This window comes from Ixodes scapularis, unplaced genomic scaffold (assembly GCF_016920785.2).
Source record: "Ixodes scapularis isolate PalLabHiFi unplaced genomic scaffold, ASM1692078v2 PGA_scaffold3__209_contigs__length_174095766, whole genome shotgun sequence".
NCBI classification, from domain to species: Eukaryota; Metazoa; Arthropoda; class Arachnida; order Ixodida; family Ixodidae; genus Ixodes; species Ixodes scapularis.
This window is the reverse complement of record NW_024609868.1, coordinates 72202030-72221959: the sequence shown is the minus strand read 5'-3', so window position 1 is coordinate 72221959 and position 19930 is coordinate 72202030. Positions and strand designations below refer to the sequence as shown.

The 19930-nt window shown below is 46.2% G+C and overlaps 1 protein-coding gene across 1 annotated transcript; it reads left to right on the top strand.

Moving 5' to 3' along the window:
- Window positions 1-1593: 1593 nt before the first annotated feature.
- Window positions 1594-18363, top strand: LOC8023864 (cholesterol 7-desaturase nvd-like). The gene is made up of 5 exons (XM_040221948.2): window positions 1594-1707; window positions 3834-3957; window positions 11476-11664; window positions 13909-14498; window positions 18199-18363. The coding sequence occupies exons 1-5, from the start codon at window positions 1594-1596 to the stop codon at window positions 18361-18363; spliced, it is 1182 nt and encodes a 393-aa protein (XP_040077882.2).
- Window positions 18364-19930: the final 1567 nt, after the last annotated feature.

The window sequence follows — 19930 nt, the reverse complement described above, 5'->3', positions numbered from 1 at the left end:
TTCTCCTTCGGTCTCACCGGGGAAGTAAAACACCCCCTGAAAAACATTTCTGGCTACGCCACTGACTCCGTCTTAGTCCAGGGGTGTTATGGAAGACGGCGGGACGAAGAGACCGGGCCATCGCCGCCTGCTGCGATTGGTCAGCGCCACTCCGCTGACCAATCCCAGCAGGCGGCGATTTCCCGGCCTTCTCGTCCCACCGTCTTGCAAAGCCCTCCTGGTATAGCTATACGCACTTACAAAAATAGAAGAAAAATGTTTCATTTTTGTTCTAAGTTTCTCGGGATCTGAAACTTCGACGTCGATGTTTCAGATCCCAAGAACGTCGAATGATATTCTATTATGTTCTTTGAGAAAAAGTACCCCTACGTGTGCTTTGTTCGCGTGCCGTAGGAAATTAAAATTTGCCGATTGTGACACTAAACTTATTGCGTATAAAAGTTTTATTAGGCCTGTGTTAGAATATGCTAGAACAGTATGATTCCCTTTCACACAAAACGGTATTAATAAGCTTGAAAGTATCCAGAAGTTAGCTGCTCGGTTTATTTTTAATGATTATCGTAGAGAAACATCGTCCACTGAATTAGTGACTAGAGCGAAGCTTCAACCGTTTTAAATAAGAGCGAAAATTAATAGATTAAAATTCCTGTTCAATATCCTTAACGGCACTCTTGATGTTCAAAGCTCTCACTATATACAACCATTATCGACCGGGTCCTCACGTCTAAACCACACGAGAGAGTTAAAACAATACAGGTTCAAAAACGACTGTTTTCGATATTCTTTCTTCCCTCGGGCAATTCAAGAATGGAACGAATTACTAAATGATGTCGTCGTCAACAGAACTGTTGCCAATTTTGTATCTGCTCTTGAATTTACACCTAATTGAGTTTTCATTTATAAATCTGCATCTTGTTTACATGTTTGTACCCACGTCTACCATGGCTCCTTGAGTGGAGCCCCCCCCCCCCCCCCCTCCATTAGTATTCCTAAATAAATAAAAAAAAACTGTTTACCATGTCACGCGCAAGAAACAAAAAAAAGAAATGTTGACGTCTTCATGTTGTTTTTTGCCTGTGTTTTCTTACAGTTACCACAGTTCCACCCAGTAAATTAGAACGTTGTTATTGCACGACTCAGCGTTTTCTTTGGCCGCTCATGTCCTACTTTAGAAAAAAATATATACTTACAAAAACGACAATTTTCTATTGGCGAAGAACTTGCGTCAATGAGAGAGAGAAAGAGAGACTGAAGACCCTTATCTTCTGCAAGCAGACCGCTATCGTTTATTTAAGTCGTCTCTTTTCTTTTTTTTTAAGGCAATGCGCTCCGACAGAAAGAAAGGGGAGAATGCGAGGGAAAGAGGGTGCAGGGCAGCAAGTTAAACACTTCTCCGCTTTAGAAACAAGTACTGGTTTTCATGTCACGTAGGTGCTATTGCCCGCAGAGGAATTTCTGGCATTGGCGAACGGAGATGTTAATTCTGTCTAGTGAAAACGTGCATCTCCAACATTTGCTTAATAGGCGCTGTCGCGTGTGGTGGAGCTGTGCAACGTCTAAGGGTGTTGTACTGCCATTCCGACTTTACTCAAAATGAACGACGCACTCTTGAAGTCTCAGTTTTTTATCTACGGATGTCTCGTAGCGACTTTTCTTTGGATTTTGTGGACCTACTACAAGAGAGACTCTTCAAAGACACAGAAAAAGGTAAGTGTAGACGTCAGCATCAGCTAATGCTAATGATTACGGGGGCCGTAGCGCACAATAAAACAACTAATTATGCTTTTAATAACTAGTCATTGGCTTAGTGGGAAGGTCACATGAGTGATCACCAGAAATCCTAAGTGGTAGGTCACAACAAGAGTTGTCGCATTTAATAGTGAAACCTGGATTCCCTAAACTTAGAAAACAAATCGTATTATAAAGTTTATTGCTGAATATGCCTTCCACTCCGCCGAAGAAAGTATTCGTTCTAATACAATTCAGAAACCTTTTACAGCGAAACTGTATATATGACTCGTTGGTCACAATTTTTCGCGTCGGCGCCCTCACGGAAAGAAAAAGAACAATAAAGAAAAAAAAAACTTCAGCGATCCAAGCAAAAATTTATACATCACGCATACAACATACAGCAGAGCATTGATTTTAATAAAAAAAACAAGCACCAAACAAGAATCAGAACTAGATAATTTATGATAAGGCGCTTGAGATAACTATGCTAAGCACGTACCGCTCACCGCATACGTTTCTTGGTAAAATTACTGTCGCCACGTCGCAAGCTGCTGCGGCGACGGCAGCTTGCGACGTGGGGAGTGACGCCACCCCTATGATATATATAAGAACCCTCCTATACACCGTTCCACCTTACGTCCAGATGCAGTTGACGCTACGAGCTATCCTACCCAATCCCGTTCTGTGGACGTATAGCCCGCGATACGCTTTCCGCGCGTCGCTGTGCCCCTTGTCTAAGGTCACGTGACGCTCACACGGCCTTGGATTGGCTCCAATGGCTCGTAACATCGGCTGCGATTGGACTTACGGTGAAACTGAGTATTGAGACTGATTTCATTGTTGTTGCAGCACCACTATGGGTAGGCCACGCGTAGTCAGGACTCCCAAGGAGCAGCGTGAATAGACTTTGCAAAAATCACCTTCTGCGCGCTGCTATCTTCGTCTGCTGGGCTGTGGAACGCTTTCTAAGCATGGGCTATACATCTGCTGTGTGCTATATCACACGCTGCGCATGCGTCCACATCTCAGTGATTCAGCATTTCTTGCCGGTGGGGGATGCGAAGCAAAGATTTGTACGAGGATCGGCAAAGGGAAAAGTAACTGCAATACGACCAGTGGCGGCCTTTGGCATAGTGCAGTGGACACTCGTTGCAGATGATACCACAGCTTCGCCGGCCAACCAGGTTCACAGCGTGGATTGGAGTCCCAAATTTCTTATTTTAGATTAGCAATATTTCTGGATACGAAACCATTAACTGTCCCGTGGAACGAACCGAGGTCATTAGCTTTGAAACCACGCCAAGCGATGGCCAAACGCCACCTAAAATCCCCTTTCCCAAGTGAAGCCGATTTCTGATAGATTATGCTCCCATTGGCCGGCGCGCGTCATCATGGAACGAAGCTCCCATTGGCTATCGTGCGGCGAAATTTACAAAAAAGAGCCACCAGAGAGGACCTCTCCATGACGGTGCAGCGCACGCGGCGGCGCGGCTGCCGGTAAGAGAAGGGAGCGGTGGCGGCAGAGCCAGGGCCCGCCTGGGCATACTCCAGAGAGGCCGCACGGCCGAGCTCGGTGCGGCCACTTCGCGAAAGCGCGCGCTGGGCCGTCCGCCGGCGAAAGTGGCCAACTGCGGCGGGAGCCGAAGTACGACATTCATACTTTCGCATTCAAAACTCATAAGAAGTGCTTAGGTATCCTCGGACTTCTTTATGTTCGCAATGCTGTCAAAAACTCCCCAGCTCGTTTAAGGGATGCGTCGACCCGATCATTGGTTTGTTAAGTGCTTAGGATTAATCACCTTTCCCGAACGTCTTTTTCTTGTGCAATATTCTTTTTTACAGCACCGTTTGATCTGCCGGCGTGAACAGATATTTTTGTTGATAAAATAGGCTGCCAACTTGAGGCTTCCACGGCACGATCTGTGATTCTGTGACCGTCAATTTTATCCGAAACGTCGCCGGTCCCAATCACAGCTAGATACGAAAGATTGATATTCGTGACTCCTAAGTGCGGAAAGAGTGTCATGACATTTTATCTTGATTCTTCAATGTGCATAATAATGCGTCTCGCCCATTTTACTTACATGATTTTGTTCTTTCAGAAAAGGCCAAGAATGCAACAATACTTTCGCGATGAAATGCAGCCCGTTTTCCCAAACGGCTGGATCCCACTTCTTCTCTCGTCCGAGCTGGAAATCAACAAAGTGAAGTCCCTAAATATTATGGGTAAGCGAATTTGGCAAAAAAAAAAAATATATATATAGATATATCCTTGCGCGAGGGGGTTTGTATATACGTTTGTATATATATATATATATATATATATATATATGTGTGTGTGTGTGTGTGTGTGTGTGTGTGTGTGTGTGTGTGTGTGTGTGTGTGTGTGTGTGTGTGTGTGTGTGTGTGTGTGTGTGCAACGTTCTTTTTTATGTTTTCTTCGTGCAGACCAGAGATTACAAACAAGCTAGCTCTTCACAATCATTTTCCTGAGTATAGCAACTTCGGTGCAACTATGATTCCTAGAACTTGTTCACGAGTGGCGTGTTCTCCATGTCTCTCTTTCTTCCCTTCGTTTCTCGGCTGTTGAAGTCTTTACTGTGTTGTGCAGCGAATCTCAGCGATCCTGGCGGTTGCACAAGAGCATGGGGATACTGTTGATCTGCGACCTGCGACGAGTTGACAAAACATTTGGTTGTCTAGGGCTGGAGTCGTCCTATAACGCTAGCGACAACAGCGTTCACACGCCTACTTCGACGTTTGTACGATCAGTCACCAGAATTGCGTTCTCCAGTGACTCCTGTGAGAATTCAACGTTATGACGTATCTATGATAGTGCATAACCACGTTGTTTATTTTTCGTGCATTATTTCGAATAACGACGCATTTTTATAGCTCATTCGATATTTCTGGTCTCTCACGACGCATTAGAAACCTCGAATTTGAATTGTGACAAGGAGGACGTCTGTGTTACAATATGAGTGTATGCTAGGGGTTTACAGGATCTATTCGAAAATCGGAGATTACGAACGTTGGCCAATGCTGCTAGCTAAATGATTAGAGGGTCGATAGCCAATAAGTGAGTCCGTGCGTCTATGTCAAAAAAAAAACACTCAAACTCTACGGATTTTCTTTGGCGACGTTGCGCTCTTGAATCTTCCTGTCGGCAGAACATCGGTGTCTGGATCGTGCAAGCTGTGTGAGTACTGCTTAGGTTTGGAACATAGGAACCTGGTGAAAGATCGCCCTTCCCCGGAGCCAGGAGGCACTCTTTCGCGCGTTGAAGATATACCGGATCACTATACTCCATTTCACCTCATAATCTCGTACCGCTGGAAAATCAACAAGTGCAAGTTCTTTGCTCAAGGTCGCACCCGGCAGACGTGCAGGAACTTTAGCGCCGCTGGTGCAACGGCCAAAACTATTAGCTCAGACTTCCAGCCTTCACGGCGATACATAGCTTAGGTGAAATGGATTATAGGAAAACTGACTAATGGAGGGCTGATTACGTCACCGGCACTTTGAGACATGGTGACCTTGCTAAAGGGACCAATACGAAAGTCCCGCAATAAAATTCCATTTTATAAAGTAAACCAAAGCGCTTACTACAGAACTAGTTATGTACATATACTATATGAAAAGAGCTGTGCAACGATTTTAACGCTGAAAGAATTAGTATCTTCTGCTTTTGATATTGTGCACCTTGTCCTAAATGACAAAAAACGCATCCCCTTTCATCGAAATGTTGCGATTCCGCCGCGTAATAACGAGGCAAAACTTAGAATATTCCCGACCTGCAGCCGCGAGCGTCGGCCATGAGAAACACGCGGCGTCACGTAAATGGGGAATCTTGAAGAAAGATGTTGAGTTGTACGAATACCTGCTCTATAAAAGGTAACTTTTCTATAAATTTTGTCATTCCTACATATACATAAATGCGTCAAATACCTGGTATCATCGACGAAACTTTTATTATACGAAGTTTTAGTGGCGCCATCTATCCTAGGTCCACAAAACCGTCAGCTCTCTCTGCTACCGCGAACAGCCGCCAGAAGCCAAAGGGGGAGGGGGACAGGGCCGGACGGGTATGGCCGGACCCGGATGAGACTTTCCTCCTTTGACCATATTGTTCGCGCGGCGCCCGCCAGCACATGGTCACGCGGTCGCGAGCGGATGAGTTCTCGCTACTCACTGATTGCTCTAAAGAGAGAACTATTCCGGAACCCCGCGCCTACCCCATCAACGTCACTGCGCACGTGACCCGGAATACGACGTACGAGTTGAGAGGCAGCAAAAACCTGGATATTTTTTTTAAAAATAAAAACTAGGGTATCGAGCAAAATCTGTTTTCAGTAGTTCACTTCAGAAGTGTCAGGCATCAACTTCCACAATAATTTAAACAAAGCCCTGAAATTTTTGCACAGCCCCTTTAAAGGGATACTTCAACGAAATTTCAAATATATCCGTCGTGTTCAAAAATAGGCTGAAAATGATCCACAATATCCGTAAATGACAATAGCACGTTTGTAGTTTGAGCCTGGTGGGCTGTATTTTTTGTTATTAAAGGCCCACTCTAGCAAGCGCTCGGAGAAGGCCAAGCTTAGAGCACGGGACATCCGACGCAATCGTGACGTAAAGCTACGGCGAGAGGATGGCCTAGTCGTTCCAGCCACCGAAGCGGCTGCTTTTGTACGAATTTTGAGTGACGGGACAGTAGTAACTTCTGGAACACAGAAAGGGGATTCTGGAAAAGAAGAGAATTCCTCCTTCCCCACTTCTCTCGTCGTGGCCGGAGGCGAGACACTTACCGTCACTAGCTGTGTTGTTGAGGACGACGTCGAGAATGACGCCTAGAGGAGGGCACTTAAAGCGGCTATGGCGTATTTGCTTGGCGGTCACGTTTGCCTGCGGAAGCCGTCGTAGATTTAGACGCTGCTTCCGATGTCGAGTTCGTATATGCAGACGCGGTCGCCTCACAGTCCAACGCATGAAGCGCACAACGAGCAGAAATAAGTACGAAGCGCACCTTTCGCACACGGCGCTCCGGCGGTGACATTACGCTGCTGACGTTTGATATCGCTCGATGATATCACGCTGATGACGTATTTTTATGGCCATCTTTCGGCCACAACGCCGACGGACGCCGCCTGTTTTTCACGTACTGCCTGCGACTAGTGAGGTCGTCCTAGAGGTCAAGGACGACTTCTGGAACGACCGCAACGACGAGGGCCGTCCTTGAAAATACGACTGAGCGGCGCATGCCACTCACTCGTATTAAAAGTTAGTAACTCCAGCCGTTACAGCTTTTCTGACCGTCACTACCTTTCTACTAGCTATTTACCACCCAAAGGCGCGGACAAACCGGCGATGTCTGCTGCATCCGCAATGGGCAGCGTTAGCGACGCACTTACTGCTTAGGAACGCGGGGGGGGGGGGGGGGGGGGGGAGGTGGTATTCACGCACAGTCGTAACTTCAAATATTGTAGGAAGGGGTATGTTTAAGGGTTGGAGTTGACTTTATAACGATCGCAGCCTCCTTTCCAGCACGTCGTGGAAGCCAGCGCTGCCGCGAGCGCAGTAGCCACTGATCTCAATGACAATAGACCGATCTCATCAAGCGTTCCACGCATGCGTGACGCCGCCATAGCTGTAGTTTGTAGGAGGCAGACGCCAATTCACGAGATAGCTCATGCCGCCTCGTGCTCTGCTCGCGCAGACCTCCAGCAGGGTTGTCGCGTGTGCAGAAAGACTACAGCTCCCACGATGCATGTCGGCAGCGGTGGCGTACTCAAACTAGCTGTGGGATCGGTCTATTGCTGGATCGCGAATCCCCGCTTGGTCGCGGCAGTGCGAATGCGGCCACCGGACGGCCATCTTGTATGGTAAATATTTTCGTTTTGCTAGCGTTTTGCTGCGGTTTTCGAGCGTGATATAGACACGTTTCCTACTTGTTCGTGGTCATTCGCGGAAGCAGTTTTTTACGACTCTGTGTACCGCGGAGACTTTCCGTTGGGAACACTTGGACATTTTTACGGAACTGCCGTGCCGCAGGAAAAAGGCACAACTCGTCGAAAGCAACTTTCGCCGGTCCGTTGGCGTATTCAAAGTTTCCCTGGCACGCCGAAGCGCCGTGTTTCTGTGCCTTCGCACGCTTGATACCGTTCAAGTATTGAAGTCGTGTGAATGTGTTTTACGAGTGCAATGTGCGTGAAGCCGTATGTGCCTCCGGATCAGCGTCTTACTTTACTTTACTCTGACGACTGTATACTTGCGGCACTCGCGGTCCAGAAACGAGCTTAATCCAGCGTCCAGTAGCGACGGAAGAGGGGAAAAGGTGTGTCTTTTTTTCGCCCTTAGACGATTTACAGAATACTGCGCAAAACAGTTCCTCATCACTGATCAGCGCTGGCTCATTATCAACCTACTTATTTGCACTTGACGTTTGAGCGCGACTGGTCAACAGATTGCACACGCCCATATGGACCAAAGATTTTCATTACCGCCGTCTTGTACGTTTGCCTTCGAAAACCCTCCTTTCTCCACACCTGTGCTCTATACATGCTCCCACGTGATTCATTAGGGTAGATTTGGAACCTAGCCATGGTTAATAGTACATAAGAACACGCACAGACCTCCCCCCTTTATTTATTGATAACAACTCACCGGAACAGCTGGACTATACAGAACTCTGTGGCCGATATATATATATATATATATATATATATATATATATATAGGCATTTACGCGTTAAACACGTTCAGAACTTTGGTGCGGCGTCGATTCTTGATCGGTATCCAAGCGTGCGAAGACACAAAGATGCAGCACTCGGCGTGCCAAGGAAGCTTTAATCACGCCGCGAGACCGGCGACACTTGCTTTCGAGGAGTTGTACCTTCAGATACGGCTTCACGCAGATTGCACTCGCAAAACACATACACACGGCGTCGATTCTTGGTCGGTATCCAAGCGTGCGAAGGCACAAACACACGGCACTTCGGCGTGCCAAGGAAGCTTTGTACACGCCGCGAGACCGGCGAAACTTGCTTTCGACGAGTTGTGGTTTTTTCCTGTGGCAGTGCTCTTTCGTAAAAATTTTCACGTGTTCTCAACGGCAAGTCTCAACGGTACACAGAGTCGTAAAAAACTGCTTCGGCGAATGACGACGAACGAGTAGAAAACGTGTCTATAGCACCCTAGAAAACCGCAGCAAAACGCTACCAAAACCAAAGAATTTACCGTGCGAGACGGCCGACCAGTGGCCGCACTTGCGGAGCGGGGATGCGCGGTCCAGCAATTGTCATTGAGATCAGTGGCAGCCAAGGAGGATAAAAGGGTAGGAGAGGGCATGACGTCAGCCGCGTAGCCTCCAAAAACCATGCTCCCTTGACGCGTCGCCTCTTTCTCATTTTCCTCCTTATTCTCCTCCCTTATCAGCCCAAAATGACCACATCACGTGACCGAAGATAGCCTTTGTCTAGCCTTCGATCTGATAAAACCTATCGGACGGAGCGCGCGCAAGCCTGCAAGGAATCCTCCATCCATCTCACACATGAGATGTCACGCGCACCGATTGCCAGAGAGATCTACGGTCACGCCGGCCACAACATCGTTTAAACTTTTTATGACTAGGCTTCACCAATATTGCAATGTGCCCCCTCCTAGTACTTATAACCTCCTTGGCGGTAGCAGCCATTAGTGATGCAATGGCCATGCGGCTTCTCTTTTGTTCTCGTTCGCAATCTTTGGGGCGTTTAGATTTTCATTTTAGATTAAATGGGATGAAAATAGTCACGTAGCTCGTGCTGAACACTTTTCCAAATAGAAAAAAAAGGCTCTTTTTTATTCTTGCATATTTTAAGATATACGTTTCCCTATGGATGAAGAAAGAATGAAACAATTAAACAAAGTGCAAGTCAGAGTGGTGCACTCTGACTTGCACTTCGCGTTTTCTTATCTTCCCTTGTCCCCCTCTTCTCCTCCTGGGTATAGTCGGCTACTCGCTGTTGAAAGTTTACTCGTGTGTTGCTAGTTGAAAGATGTTGTTGTGTTGTCACTGTTTTAATTGTTTCATTCTTTCTTCATCCATGACTTAAACCAACACGCTTTTCTCCCAAGCATACGTTTCCCTACGCTGGCAACATTGTACGAGTAGCCGGTTGGGACCAGTCAGAGTTTGCGAGACAGTCTTTTGTGCGATACAAACCTGCCGTTTCGCCGTGTGTCACATGTGCTTTTCTTGTGTTCTCATGTCGGAGTGCATAGTTAATGTTCATGCGCTCGACCAAGCGAGTGTATGCGTGGAAGTGAACTGCTCCGAGGATAGTTCTAACGAGCCCGGTGCCGCTCGTCACCACCTAAGTTGCATAACCACACGCTTTTTTTTCTTTTCACCAGAAATCACGTAGCTCCTTGCGCTCGTTGCGTTTCCGGTCTTCTGTCGCGAGGTAGCGCGAGGTACTAGTTAGATGTAGTAAAATGTACGGGTTCTAGATTCAGACTAGTACCAGTTACTAGTTTATTGACCTACTAGGTCAATAAACTAGTAACTGGTACTAGTCTGAATCTAGAACCCGTACATTACTAGCTTCACCGTTACTACCTACGGTTACTAGGTACCTAGCAACATATGTGACAAGCGGTCATTACCTCTTATTTAGTAAATACCACTAGCTTTTTTAAGAGTCTAACAGAAGGTCCTTACCTGCTTGATGCTGGCTTCGGGAGAGCCAGAGGTCTCCGGAACCCCGCATGGGGTTCCGGAGACCTTTGGTTCTCCGGAAAGGGGAAGGGAGATCACGGGAATCTCCACAAGGTCAGTGGGTATCGCTGACCACAGCAGACGAACTATATTGTGCGGAAGGAGATGGCGGGTGGTGAGAGCCAACTGCGTCTTTCGCCGTGCTTTTAGCTAGGAGGAATGTGAACAAAAAAGGATTTTCGAAAAGTACGTTTTTACTTCGCAATTAGGACCACATTGCTTACACTGCAGCATATCGCTAAACCACTGATCTGCCGAATTCATACTCAAGTCGTCACAATGAGCCTTCCACCACTTGTGGAAGGTCGACCACTCTGACGCTTTTGGTCACGATCGTCGCCAATAAAGCTCTTTCCAAATTACCCATCCATCAAGAAGACTTCTGGCAACGTAGGTACACGCGGTGATCGCGCTTATCTTACCTGCAAATAAATTCCACGTAAACACCAAAAATAAGGCATTGATAAACGCTAAGCAAAGTTTCATTTCTTTTTAGTTTTGTTCTCGAACAGTTACTACCGCAAATGCCAGCACTGGAAGCATGTATAACTACACTCTAGCATTCCCTATGGTGCTTGGGTAATTTAGCAAGAGGTATAATCAGAGCTAAGAGGCTCAATAAAGCGTTTTCATCGACGTCATTCGGTCCAATATTTCGAAGTTTGGAGCCACCTGCCGCGTGCCAAAGACGAGCCTTTGAAAAATATTTCTGGCAACATCAAATACGCAGTGTACAGAGGTCTATAGGGTTCATAGCGGGATGTATAACAACAAAATGGCGGATCGACGTCAAGTGAAAACATCCTAAACTAGTCACTGCCACCACCTCTAGCATTTCAGTTTCACCCTGCAAAAAGAGTAACTCGGCAGGCCGTTTACAGCGGATCGAGAATCAAAACCAAGCGGCCGTGCCTGTACCACCTTCGCAAAAGTCATATAGATTACAATTTGGATATGACTCCTTCGACTGTATAAACTTGCTGCAGGAGAAGAACTGGTCGTGTTCCGGACTCAAGATGGCGTCGCCCACGTGATGGACGCCTACTGTCCCCACCTGGGGGCAAACCTGGGCGTGATGGGCCGTGTTGTGGGAGACTGCATCGAGTGCCCTTTCCACGGATGGAGGTTCAGAGGAGAAGACGGGGTTTGCACGCACGTGCCTTACGCTAGTAAACGTACGAATTTCATACCTTTTGCGGGCTCAGGTATAAGCATACTAGGACACAACACCTTGAGCTGTTTCTCTCTCGCACCCATTTTAATTGGAGCACTGCAGTTCCATTTCCCCAACTAACTGAGTGAACATTTATTCAACCCCAGAGACATGCAGACGTTTTAGTCAGGTGCATGTGCATATGTCCGCATATGTTTATCACCGTTTCTTCCCCACTCAGTCTTTCCTTTGATTCCTAATCCGGAATAAGCTATGCTCTGGCTCTAAAATATAAATATTTTATTCCGCCGCTCGGAGCTCCTGGAGCGAAAGCTCGCCCTGCGGACCCCGTGGATCCTTTGTTCAATCTCCACCCCTGCTCGTTAAGATCTGGATGAGCATCGTACCGGCTTGCAGTAGTGCATGGCTAGTGCGTGGTGCACGCTAAGCTCCCCAGGCTAACGGTTGTGCTGGATTGGCTCATTTTTTTTTTATTTACAGCTGAAACACCAGACGCCTATCGAAGCTGACTACAGTGCTTTGCGGCCCTTTCTGAGAATCAAAATAAACGTTATCATATCACTTATGTGCATGACTTGAGCAGCACTCTATTAGGCACGTCAAGGAAATCCCTATATTTTATCATAATTATTCCCCATCCGAGTGGCATTCGTTCGTTTTCATAATGAAATAAAATATTTACGATTCAGTAGAGTACGCAGACTCATCTGGTATACGCACACCTCATACCTGCATTTTCCTGGGGGCTGGACGTGCTAACGTGCTTCTGTTTTCATTAGATATAAACCCAAGACAGTAAGCTTACAATCAATTTTATATGAGCTCTCCAACTGCAATTAAATTTGCCAGTTATTTGACTTGTTCGCTGTGAAGCTTCATTTGTTTTCAAAGATGTTATTCCTATTCGGCCAAGCGCGAAGGCTCCTAATGGTGTTCTTATGTGATTTCTGTGGTAAGACACAGTGGTGAAGTATGCACTATTTTTTATTTTATACCAAATGAGTAAAGGTCAACCATTACAATGAGCATTCAAAATTTAACTGCTGCTTCCACGTGTGGAGACACTGTGGGAAAATGATTTACCGGAGTGGGTGCGGCAAAACGTTGGTCAGCTGTCTTCATCAGTTGATAGAATATGCATCATGAGGACGTGTGAGGCCAGTCTCTCCTAGGGAGCCGCGTCTATGAATAAGACAGTAGTTAATTTTCGTATCTCATATTAGTCATTATCTTGGCACTGCCTCTCAGGCTGATGAATCTGGAGCATAAATAAATCTTTGGGAATACACAAAATACACCTGGTGCTATACTAAACCAAACGTTATGGCCATCTTAACCACGTAAATCGGACAGTGTAGTTCTACACTTACACACTTACCCTTATGCTCGCTCAAAATATAAGTGGTGTCTTAAACTTGCGCTTATCCTTGTTGAAAAGTGGGCCATACCTACAATCGCGAATGGTCTATGGTACGCAACATCAGTACTCATTTGATTGACCTCAAGATACTACAAATAAATTACCTTTACAACCACAAACGTTTATCGCTTTTAAATTGATAATAAAGACTAACAACATAAATGTAATGCGTTTACAGAAACTGAGACGAAACTCTACAGCAAAAATCAAGGCACACGGAAAGTTGGAACATCCCATTTTGTAGACAATTTTATTGTTATCACTCCATTACCTTTAGCCTCAAAGTCTTACTAAATGAACTAACAGAACATAATATAACACCATAATTAATTTACAATAGATTCTGTTTAGTCGAGTTGCTTTTATTATATGCCTAACGATGTTCTCTGTATATGCTTAATCGCCACCTGAGACCTCTGTACTCTCACTTTCAGATATTATTAAGGTATACTTTATATTCGCGTTTCAGTGGTTTCATTGTGGCTTCCGAATTTGCGATATTATATAGTGCATATTGATATTCTTGTAAACTTTTTTCGTGATTTGATATGTTTATTGTTGTAATTAAATGCTTACGTGTGATATTTATGTGCTATATGCTGGCGTTGCCCCATCTTGCGAAATCTAGGGGGCAGGGAACTTGTAAAGACGCCACGATGATTTTCTTCCCTGCCTTCTACTCCGTTGGAGGTAATAAACGTTTAATTTAATATAATTTCTAGATATCCTCCCAGGCCGTCACTCTCGCCCGACTACTAACTTAATATTTTAGTAACCTCTAGAGATACAAGCTAATATTCTGTGGAATTCTTCATGTGCCAACAGATCCCGAATTTGTGAAAGCTAAGAAGTGGATCTCCAAGGAAGCCTACGGCTTACTTCTGGGATGGTACCACGCGGATGGAGAAGAGCCAACGTGGGATGTGACTGAGCACCAGGAGATTACCAGTGGGCAGTGGAAGCGAACTGGGTTGTACGACAAACAAATCTTTGGTTACATGCAGGACATTACTGAAAACGGAGCAGACGTCCACCACTTCAGTCAGATTCACAAGTCTTCATCGTTCGTAGGGCCTGAGGAGTACGAGCGCGTTGCGGGCGACTCGTGGGCATGTCGCGTAATGACGTTCGACTATGACATCAAATGGTCTGAGCACGGCGTCAAGGTTTGCATCAGCACAGATCTGCAAGTTAAACTTTTTGGATGGAAGGTCCTCTCGTATCACGTTGAGCTGTGGCAGCTAGGACCGGGCTTGACTATTGCACATGCCACTAGTCCGTTCGGCAATCTTTTTTACGTCTTCTCGTTCACGCCCCACGGTCCCCGTGACATCCGAGGCATCATCCAGAGCTACGCTGATCGCAGCCTGCTATGGCCAATCCGGAGGTTTATGGAAATTGGAACTTACTCCATGGTAAGGACTACACCAGCTGTCTTGTTGATGCAATCACGGGTTAGTCGGAAACGAAAAAAAAGGGCAAATAAGACAGAGTGGGCAATGTTTGCGGATATTGTTGAGGACACGCATGCACTGCCTACTTAAGAACATAGCTTGGGATCTTGCGTCATATTTTCGGTGTCTCACTGCCCCAACTATGGCCCAACTATTGGCATTGCTATCCTGAAATATAGAGCGTCCACCTTACAATTTATGCAATCTTCTGCCAGTTACTTTAAAAGTGGAATTGATTACCGTTACGAATTACTTTCGCTGAACAGTAACGGATTACTTTATTCGTTGCGTAACAAAGTAGTTTCACGTTACTTTTTCATGCACATATCAAAAAGACATTAGAAAGAATTTTGATGTTTTCAAAAATGTTCTCCAACACTGCTTTTCATTTCTCATACGCCCGTATTATGGTAGTCGTAAAAAAGTCGGAAGACACCTAAGCACTTCTTATGAGTTGTGAATGCGAAAGCATGAATGTCCAATGAAAAGCCGCGGAGCGATCCGCGGAGTTTTTCGTCACGAGTAATGTTTTCGAGTTGTGGCAGAAGAACCGGCGACGATGTGGATGTTAGAGGCGGCGCCATGTTCGTTGGCAGCGAGACGAGCAGAAGCACCGCCGACGATGTCGATGATGGAAACGACAGCATGTTGGTCGGCGGCGAGACAAGCAGAAGCCTCCGAGTGCGCTCCAACGTGTCCGTTTTAACCGGCAAATGGGCCCGTAATGGCATGGGGTTGCGCCGGTTTGTTTAATCGCCGCGCTGGCGGCACGGACACGTAGCGCCATCTGGCGGCGGTCGTTGAAACTGACGAGCGCAGCGGCCAATGGGAGCCTCGTCGCCGCGCGCCAGCCTTTGGCAACAGGGAAACTAGGTGCCGTTTTCGCGCTTCAAACTGAGGGCGTGGGCTTGTTCCATGGTTAAAAAATGTTGCATTTAAGAGAAAGAATGTAAGCTCACTCTGGTTCACCCGTACGTTGAGAAGGGAGCAAAGGCTGCAACCGCACCCGCCATCCCTCTAGCTTACTGTGACCAGAAATGATATCTGTAATAGGCCGATCCCACTAAGCGTTCCACGCACTTGTGACGCCACCATCACTGTAGTTCATAGGAGGCAGGCACCAGTTCACGAGGCAGCTCGTACCGCCTCGTGCTCCGCTGGCGCAGGCCCTCAGCGGGGTTGTCGCGCGTGCAAAAAAACTACATCTCCCACGATGCATGGCGGCAGCGGTGGTGTAATAAAACTGGCTGTAAGATCGGTCTATTCTGCAGAGAAGGTTAGTGGTGCGCATGATCAGTAGAAGCGTCTACCTGCGCTAGAAGGTTCGGACGTAAATAACCAAACTACGAAAGATCCCTTTTGAAACGGGCCTCTCAATCGTGAGCGCAACGTCTCAAAGCTGCTTTCTCGCGCCTGTATACCTTGGTCGCACTGTCAGCTCTATACATGAACGCAGTATTCGCGTGTGGGTACCGCAGCTTGGTGAAATTTCTCACAACCTAAAGTGAGGATACCTAAACTTCCTCCTGCTGGTGCAAGCACGCGTGATGTTAAGCTTCTATGCACTATAAAAATTAAAACATAACCGCGTGCGTAACATGTGCACTGCCCACAGTGAAAAAACAGAAGCGCCCCTACCGAGCTTCTCACCGCGAATAGTTGCACGCAGTAATGTAAAATGCGTGAGCACGAGCGCTTGTTCTTGAGCTTTGGTCGAGCGTGTGGTCATACACTCTTATTGCTCCAGTTTCAGTATTATGTGCATACTTTTTTTTTTAAGTAACGTTTATTGAAACTGAGTTCTCTCAAATACAGCGGCCGTGATAGCGTCGGGTCATAGGCCCCGAATGACTTGTCAATCGAAGAGCTGAAGAAGTCACATATCGTCATGAGAAGTCGACAATACGTATCCTTCGTCAATGGGATCCAGACAGCTCGAGCGCGACGGGACCATCCCGTCGAGCCGAGCAGATTTTCCAGGGAGAAGGAAAAGCCCTCCCCAAATGGAATTTGAAAGTGGAGACGCAAGGGAGAGGGAAAAAACGGGTTATCCACTCCCCGACGACGCGAAGAGGCAAAGATTGTGCCATCGCGGTCATATCGAAATGGGGGAATAAGGATTCCCACAATATCATGCGGGCAATTGGCTGCAAGAATATTATAGCGGGGACAGGCATGCTGATGACAAGTGGGAGGGGGGGGGGGGGGGAGTAAAAGAGGAATGGGATCCACCCCCCCCTCTTAACCCAAATTGTTTAGTAGAAAAGCTTGAAGCATCGAGAGCTATTAGCCACTCGCCTCACTGACTCAACAATGAGTTTTTTTTCCACCCTCTAATCAAAGTCATCTATCTCTTTGGTAACCCTAAAAACATTCGAGATTACCTGTCAGTCAGAAACATGTTCCTGTGTTAACAGTCGGTGGTGCTGAAGCGTAAAAAATTTCGCATATAAACTTTATTTGCATCCTAGTGAACAGTGTTTGCTGTTTGACGATTTTGTACAGAAGGTCCACAGGATACTTTTCATTATTTATTTATTTGTGATACCTGTAGCAATAGCGGCTCTCCCTTGGTTTGGAATGACTCTGCCATTTTATTTATTTTTGACACGCGGCAGGTGGACTCTTAGCATCGCTCTGGACTATTTTAGTGCCTACTGGCCTGGCCACAGACCCATCGCCTGGTTGAATTAGAGCCGTGAACTATACTCGAATTCTCAAAAAAAGAAAAACTCCAGCTTTTCGCGGAGCATAATCACTTTACTAGTTTCTGTGGTGAATTAACATATGTGTGGCGGACTTTTAGATAGACATGTCGTTCTTTTATCAATCATACATGTTTCAAACGCCAAAAACGTGGTTTCTTTTTTCCGATAACCACATATTGTAAGAACTATTTCCTGTAGCGCTTCAATAATGCGCAAATCTTTCTTTCGTTCTTGACGTAACAAGGAGTTAGAACCAAATGGCGTGTTGTTGGAATGCCCAGCTATGGTGCCTGGAACACGTCTCCGACTGGGGTGTTTGCCGCGTCCAAAAAAGTGGTCCCTCAATTTCCACTACATGACGTTATAGAAGTGTCATGCTGTGGCCGGTTGCCATCCTGGTTGTGTCCCAGCAGCGGTGGTGGATGTGGCAGACGCCTGTTCTGCTGCCGGTAGCTCTCCACTGTTACAGTCCACGGAAGCTTCGGCAGCCAGAAGTTGGGACGCCGTCACGGCATTGACACTTACTTTCGCTTGCGCTTTTCGCCAGCATATCTACGACCAACCGCCAGGATCGCGACATGCAACAGGATGACACTTCGGCTTCAGTGACATGATTTGTTGCCACTTCGGGACCAGTTTTGATGCGGGCAGCATAGGACGCTAAACACACCAGTCGGAGTGGTGCTCCAGGCGCTATAGCCCGGCCTCGAGCGCACGCTTATAGCCTTCCGCTATGCATTGGCTGCACGCGAACGTTTGAAGCTCACGCGGCGCCGAAGTGTAATTGAAGGTAGGAAGACCGCGCTGAAGCTACGACAACTGAAGGGCCCTCTTGCTGTTCTCATCCTGTCACCAACTGCACCTTACTGCAGAGGAAGAGTTTCCCACATTCCAACGTCATCCCAAAACGTCAAGGGCATAACCAAATTTACCATGTGCTTTCATTGCCGCAGTTCGGTCGGGACATCATCATATGGGATCACAAGACCTTCCTGAAAAATCCTGCTCTGGTGAAGGAAGACGCAACCATTAAATCTTTCCGGAAGTGGTACTCGCAGTTCTACAGCAGCAAGAGTCCGACGTGGCGAGATGTGAGAGAGAAGACCGTAGACTGGTAAAATGAATCGTGAAGCTCGTATGCAATAAAGCTGAGAAGGTCGGCACGGGCACGGGAAAGGCACTATTTTTTGGCCGATCATTCAACCCAATGAGCACGGGACGGGACTGACTACGACGCTTTGACGACAGAGGATGTAGATTATTCTTCTGGCTTGCAAAAAATAATCGTGAAATATGCGTGCATGATCTTTTATTTTGTTTTGTAAAATGCTATAAAATGACTATCAAATTACTTCAGGGACTAGGAAAACGGCCTACATATTGTTGCATTGACACCCTACATATCACGCTCATGAAAATTAAACTTGATTTGCGTTGTAAAGTTTCGACAACAAAAGCAATAAGTGTATCATTTTGTCTCCTTCTGCAAACTTGATCGCGAAAACGCGAAGAATTTTTTAGTGCAAAGGGGTTGTTAATAGCATCGCCAAAATCTCACAATTAACCTACTTTATTACGTAATTACAAACTAGCTCTACGAAGAAGAAAAAAAATATATCTGGTTTTAAAACAACGCATACCCGGCTTTGTTTGTCACTTGGGCCTGCGCAAGAAGAATACATTCTGAAGTCCTTCAAATCAACACGCTGGCTCCCATATTCGAGACATCAGTCTGAACCAATAAATAGTACGGACAAGGGAGTAAAAGCTGCATGAGTTCAGCTTTCTGCAGAGCACGGAGACAGCTAATGACGGCGAGCTAAAGAAAGACCTTAGAGAATGGCAAAGTTAATTAAATCTGAACAATGCCATTGGGCAAGAACAATGAGCTAGTGAAACGTCATTTTCGTTTTGCCTGCACGCATCGCATAGTTCCATCTCACTGTATATTTAGATTTGTCATTTTCTGGAATCCTTCTATTGGTTGCCGTCATTTGAAGTGACCGTGGTTTGTGGGAAAATGAGGTAACATTTGTGATTATAGTGTATATTAGATATAAGAATGTGCGTTACGGTGAACGACCTTTATCTACAGGCAATCCAGATCTGTGGAGGCGATAACATGGTCCGCGCCAACAGGCAACACAACACCTTGCCGGTTTGTCTGACTGCGAGTTCATACCTGTTGAGGCTTTTTTAAACAGTTGGCGTAGAGAAAACCTAACGTTCTTCCTAGATGGTTTTCTCTAGCGGACGTTTAATTAACAACTTTCACTGTCTTTTCTATACCGGGTAAACATGGAAGATGACGTGAAAAGCAAGAATACTAAAAATGCCAGAAAAAAGAATAGAGCGTTCATTTTGAGAATGATCGCTCGCATGCCGTGACACTCGTTTATGAGTCGTTTTTCAGTTCACTTCAGTTAAGTTTAGCAATCCTCAACAGCAGATCAATGAAGTGCAGCACATAAAAAATAGAACTAGAACAAACAGATTAACAGTGAGGTCGTCAAAGACATTTGTGTTAATAAACAACAATATACATATTCCCAAACAATACAAACGACACAAGCCTTTCATTTTGCCTTCGGCGTTGTCATTCGGTTCTCCCCTTTGACTCTAAGAAGGAATCGTAACAGTTCAGGACAACATACAGCATTGCAGCACCTTGCAGCACCGGCTCCG

Coding starts and splice junctions, on each gene's coding strand:
- LOC8023864 (XM_040221948.2), top strand. CDS start 1,594: ATGAACGACGCACTCTTGAAGTCTCAGTTTTTTATCTACGGATGTCTC. Junction 3,958..11,475: donor GAAGTCCCTAAATATTATGG/GTAAGCGAATTT, acceptor AACTTGCTGCAG/GAGAAGAACTGGTCGTGTTC. Junction 11,665..13,908: donor CGTGCCTTACGCTAGTAAAC/GTACGAATTTCA, acceptor ATGTGCCAACAG/ATCCCGAATTTGTGAAAGCT.